This window comes from Brassica oleracea, chromosome C9, assembly GCF_000695525.1.
Source record: "Brassica oleracea var. oleracea cultivar TO1000 chromosome C9, BOL, whole genome shotgun sequence".
Taxonomy (NCBI): domain Eukaryota; kingdom Viridiplantae; phylum Streptophyta; class Magnoliopsida; order Brassicales; family Brassicaceae; genus Brassica; species Brassica oleracea.
In genome coordinates, this window is record NC_027756.1 from 22,039,663 (window position 1) to 22,045,783 (window position 6,121).

Genomic DNA, 6,121 nt, shown 5'->3' on the forward strand with positions numbered 1-6,121 from the left:
TTACATGCCCTGAGATTAACATCTCCTCCTTGATCTTGATGGCTCGGCTATTGTATAATCTGGTCTTCTTCTTACTCCATGTGGATGAATTCAGTTGAAGCATCTGACACTACACAATTTTAAGACAAGAGATCGAACAACTAGTTGTCTTTGTCGTCATCCTCATCGTAGTTGAACGGTAATGGAACCGTCTTGAATGCTCTGTACTTTCCCACATTGTTCAAATGCTCGTTCTCTAACCTGAAGAAGTTCCATATCCCACGGCGGATAATCTCAAGACTGGCTACAACAGCAACCATCGTCTGTTTATGCATAAAGGAGAAGTTGAAATCCAGCACGGTCTGCACCCACGCAAATCTAAGCAAGACGTTCAAGATCTGCACAGTTTTGTTTTTTTTTTTTTTAGAACTAGAAAATTCAGTTTTGATCTATCAAGATGAGGGCTTGTAAGTGCTCTCACCATTGCGATGAAGTAAACTTTCTTTTGCGGGATAAGGAGTTTATCCCTGAGCCAACGGTTTTTAGAAGTCCTGTTGAGAAGACCCCAGTCCAAGACTAAGTCCCAGTAAGTACAGAAAATGGCAGCAATAGCTGAGAAGATCCCGGCTAACATTCTCCACACGAATTGATTATCCTTGTCCACACTGTAAGCTGTCCTCAAGCAGACAGCCACTATCGTCAAGAAGTACTTGATCCCATTGTATCCTTGTTCTGCGTTTTTCTCTTCAAATAGACGTCTCAAGCACTGCACAAGTATTCAGCAAATGTTATAATATGAATGAAGCAGACAGCTAGATTTTTTTCTGAAGGTACCTGAAGGAGACGGCAGACATAAGGGACGACAGCAACAATGAATAAGAAAGCATTGTAGGTGTCTGAGTCAGTGCAAGTGTTTTGTCTGAGTTTGTAATCTCCCCAACCGTAGTGGCATATGTAAAACTGGACGCTTCTAAGAGCTTGCACCTGACTTGTTAACTGATCTCCCAGCAAGAAATCAGGTAATGTTACCTGCATGAGGACAAATGCAAAAAAAAAAAAAAAAAAAAAAAAAAATACAATTATCAAATTTTTCAATTTATGTTCTACCTTGTAAAGAGGAGCAGCAAGGCAGTGAAAGAGGCATGTGAGGAAGAACAAGCGACTCGAGCGGTAGAAGATGTTGAATGGTAAGACTAGAACTATAAACAGACCCTAGATCCCAAAGTAAACCATGTTAGCAATAACGTCATATATTCAAAAGCCGGTGTTTGGATTTATGGACTTACAATGAGCAGAATAAGAGGAAGAAGTTCGGTTAATCCTTTGTAATCATTAGTTTCGGGGTCAACGTCCATGTCCAGATTGGCAATAACACAAAGAAGGGCTAAAACTCCGATGCTGAAGCCCACAAGTAGGACTTGTCTATACCGAAGTTCTGTTCCTTGCTTGAACCCGAATATGAATGAATAGTTCACTCGATACCTTGTCCAGTAGTAAATGTTGGCAGCATACATAAGTATGTGCAGCACAATGAAGCCAAACAAGCTGCAAGAACAAAAAAGGCAGAATGTATCTGAATAAACATTTTTCACCTTAAAATGGTCAGTACAGATTAGTAAGAATGGAACCAAATCAGGTTTACCTGTAAAGAGGGAACATGGTGTTCATGTACTGTTTTTGGCCTTCCTCCTGCAAAATGTTCCTGGTGCGTATGATGGCGAATAGAGCCACTACTAGAGAGAACATGCATCCTCCCAAGAAACCTGAAAACCGAAACCCAAAATTAGAAACTGACTAGCATAAGCTGAAGTAGACAACATAATGTTTTTTTATTCTGAAAATGACTTTCGACAATCTATTAGGATTAGGAAAACCCATTTTAATAGATAATATAGTTATCTTAGTTATCTTAAATAGAAAATTAATACTAGGATCCAACCCGCATTAATACGCTGGTAATATTTTCTCTTATGTTTGTTTGATCAAATCAAGACGAATGATTGCACGTTCTAATCTTATGTAAAATTCAGTTTCAGAAATCTAGTTGAAGAAAATCTCAGGTTGTTAATGCATTATGGTTTGACTAAATTAGATGATACAATGTAAATGTACCTTTAATCGTGTATAGTCAAAAAGTTTAATTACAACCGGTTTGTTTACATTTAATTTTATCAGTTTGTTTTCATTGTGATGTCTAACTGATTAGAGTAATAGCATTGTTATTATTATTTTTATGATATAAATCAATTCTAGTAGGACTAACTTAAATAACAATCTTTTATCAGTAGATAAAAATAGGATTTTAATTTAATAGATTAGATAAATAAATACAGATATAAGAGACTGCAATTTATTTATTCACCCCATCGATATATAAACCATAAAACGAGTATCTGACTCAATCAAGTTTCATTTTCAAGTTATCTGGCTTTCTTCAAGTTTGATTAGTTGAGTTTTTAAAACTGACAAGTATTATGTTTGTACCTGTGGAGAATGTAATACGATGTCTCTCTCTTTTAGCTTTGGGTCTCAAGATGTTCATTCCTTTTGTTCTGTTAGCATTGGTGAAATGCTTTATGAACATAGCTTCAACACGCTCCATTAGTCTAATAACCTGTGACAATGGTGGAAAGACCAGTTTTTTTATTTAAGGAGAGACATAACCAAGCAACATAACCGAAAAGAAGGCATTTTACCTCATCAGAGCCACCAAGGTAAGAGTTATCAACCATTTTCATGTAAGACTTTGTAGCATTCCTCTTACTTACTTTATCATACTTCTTCAATATCTTCGAAAATGCCAACACATTCAAAAAGCTGCATATGTCTCAATCAAATATCAAAACAATTAATCATAAAGTTCCCAAAAAAAAAAAAGATTCCACAGAATCAAATCAGCCAAAATTCAAGAACTTACCTGTAGCTCTTTAGTAGCCGAAGCTTGTGGTAGAACTCGACAAAAGCGCGTCTGAGTTTCTCCTCGACTCTCTTCAGATTATATCGGCTAAACTTGAGCTCCGGATTCGAGGGCTTTAGAACGGATTTAATGGTGGACCGAGGTGTTTCTTTCGTATTGTTGATCTTGACACGGTCCAAAACCTCGATGGGAGATGGCCTTGCAGCACTTAATCTACTTGTGTCACTGGCCGCTGTGTCGTAAACGACTTTTTCTTCTTCCTTCTCCTTGTCGTCGTCGTCATCATGTTCGTCTTCGTCGGATTTCCCAGTGCTGCTCGATCCTCCTTCCTGTATTGCTTCCAGAGCTTGAGCGCCAAGTTTCACTACAACCAAAACCAGAATTTGAAATATATCAGATTTCAGTTATGTGACTCGGTACATAATAGTGTTTCGACATAACCGTAATTAAATCATTAATCAAACCGTAACAAACCAAAAGTATTCCAGTTTTGCCCTCTAGGTTCGGTAGAACAGGAATTAATTAGTAAATCAAACCGGTGAGAATAGTACTCACTACAATATAACCATACAAATATCAATTTAAATCTGGCGATTGAGTGTTATGGTCTGATAAAACTGGAATTAATCATTAACGTAACAGCTGAAAATAGTCGCTGCAACTAATTCCGTTTAGATATTCGGTACGGTTACAAACCGGTGAGGTAACCGGAATCAATCATTAATCTGAAACCGTTTAATACACACTAGGTAATAATCCGCGCATTGCGCGGAAAGTGATTATTAGTTTTGTTATTTTCAATAAAAACACATTAAATCTGTTTAATTTGGATATCGGCTCGGCTTTAAGTTATATTTTGGTTTTTAATCTCTTAAAATATAACTATTATTTTAAATTAATATTTATTTTGGTTTATTCGGTTAGAATGTTTGATTTTTTAGTTTTTTGGGTAAAAACCAAAAATTACTATTATTTGTTTATTTTCATGTTATGAATTTTTGATATTCGTCAAGTCGAACCAATGGTTTCATATCATAGTTTGTAAACGGATAATAGTTTAAGAAAAAGAAAAAAAAAATTATTAAGACAGATCATTTCACTACAATTTGGTCAGTAATGAAATAAGCATTAAGAAAAAAATATTTCAATTTCCAAAAAAAAAAAAATTTCAGTTGTGGTAAATACTTAGTCACAAGGTGCTCACATCAAAGTGTACATGTTTATATAAAAGTATATAAAAATAGTTGACAAATATATAAAGATATCGTTAATTAATATTAAATGATATTTTTGTTCAAAATAATACATGAAAAATAAAATTAAAATTAATTAAAAATTAAAAAGGCCTTGACATTAGTGAATTTTTTTCATATAAAGAAAAATAAATTGTATCCGTAAATAGAGGTGGGCACATATCGAATATCTGGGTATTTGGAGAAATTCATGTCGATTCAATCTTTAGCCACATGGATAGTCGGTGACTCTGATATCCGAAATGATTTTGAATTTTAAAGAATGTCTGATTTGATTCGTAGATAAAATAAAATTTTAAAAATAATTGAAAATTTTAATAATAACATTTTATTACAAAAATAAAAATAAATATTATTTAACTTTTTAAATTTTAATACCTAATATAATAAATTTAATTCATAAAATATTGTAAAACTTATATAAACTATAATATATATAACATATATATATATCATTCTGTAACTTCCTATGGAAGGATCTAGCAGTCTTAGATCTGTTATATATATAACAGATCTAAGACTGCTAGATCCTTCCATAGGAAGTTACATTTTATTGGTTGTTCTATTCCGGTCTGGTTACCCAGTCAACCTCAAGCTTGAGTAATAGAATGGCCAATTGACGTAAAAAAAAACAGATCGAATTAGATATTTGTTCCTAATAATATTGGTATTTATGATTTGCTTTTTTTTATATTGTATTTTAGTATTTGATCTGCTTCGTAGAGTTATGGATATCCATGTTTTTTGTTCAAATCAAAACGGATAACAAATCAAATCAAAATTTATAAATATTTTGTCCAACTTTATCCGTAAACAATAAAAATAATATATATATATATATATAGTTTAGCTTTTGATTCTTTTTTTGTTTTGACTCGAACCGAAAAATTCAAAGTTTTATTGGAACCATGCATGTGAGTTTTATATTAAAAATACGAAATATATAGTGTGAACATATTTATGAATATAGTGTGAACACATTAACATATTTATTATCAAATCATTGTGAGGTTGCCATGTGTCTATTATAGCGTGAATGCATTTAATATATAAGGGATAGTCACTAGCATGCACTTTTGAGTTAGGTTTACTTACTGGATCTAGCTCCGGCGGGAGTAGAAGCTGCGACAGCCGCGGTGGAAATATCGACATCCGAAGCTAAACGGGTCATCTCCACCGTACGTTCCTTCCATGGCCAACCATCAGGATGCTCCACTTTCACGCGAAACGCGATTAGCGCATCCATCTGTTTGTTAAGCATCACAGCATCTTTCATCACTTCGTCAACTTTCTCCTTATAGAACTTCTCCACTTTGTTGAACTCGTCGTCTAACCGCCGGAAAAACACCGTCTCGTACTCTCCTCCTGCTTCCGCCGCCATCAGAAACGTTGTCTCGTATCCGTGACTCGCCGAATGGACTAGAATGGGCGCTGTTTTTAGTCCTTCCTCGATGTCGTCGTCCGAATCTGAAAAAGGACTGATCGGTGCACCACCGTGGGGATGTCTCCTTCTCCCCGATTTTGAGAGTAAACCGCTGAATGTTCGGTAAACTGTTGACTTCCGGCGGAGATGTTGGCCGTGAGGATTGTTTTTGCGTTTGAATTTGGTGATATCTTTTAAAAGAGATTTTAGATATTCGTAATCCATGTAAGCTTCGTGCCACTCCGGCACCATCTGCGATGAAAATTCTTTCCCGAACTTCATGTCTGGAATCTAACCTCTTTTTGGTTTCTTTGTTTGTTTGTTAGTTTGTTTGTGTCTGAAGAGTAGTGATGAGGACAGGGGGATCAGTGGATGTATCAAATAGTGCAGGTCGCAGAAAGTTACCAGAAGCAGTATCTGTCTGTGACATATTGATAGTATAAAATAAAAATGGCAATGTGCTTCAATTTTGGATAAAATAGAATTGTTTCTTTCACAATCTTTTTGAAAGTTGAAACCCATTTACCGATGTGTTCTGAAAAGGTATCC

General features: G+C 34.9%; 1 protein-coding gene across 4 annotated transcripts; it reads right to left on the bottom strand.

Annotated features, from left to right (window-relative positions):
* Positions 1-5,854, bottom strand: LOC106316424 (phosphate transporter PHO1 homolog 5-like). 4 transcript variants are annotated; one of them, XM_013754309.1, is made up of 11 exons: positions 5,683-5,854; positions 5,245-5,592; positions 2,897-3,260; positions 2,676-2,796; positions 2,464-2,593; positions 1,622-1,742; positions 1,266-1,524; positions 1,087-1,191; positions 814-1,008; positions 461-745; positions 3-377 (listed from the first exon to the last, which is right to left on the bottom strand). In XM_013754309.1, exons 1-11 carry the CDS (start codon positions 5,852-5,854, stop codon positions 141-143), a joined length of 2,337 nt encoding a protein of 778 aa, XP_013609763.1. In that variant the 3' UTR covers positions 3-140. The 4 variants fall into 4 exon arrangements, with proteins under 4 accessions (XP_013609762.1, XP_013609763.1, XP_013609764.1 ...); XM_013754310.1 differs by having other exon boundaries at positions 5-377; positions 2,897-3,218; positions 5,314-5,592; positions 5,644-5,854; XM_013754311.1 differs by having other exon boundaries at positions 6-377; positions 2,897-3,121; positions 5,241-5,580; positions 5,641-5,854.
* Between the last annotated feature and the right edge of the window lie 267 nt (positions 5,855-6,121).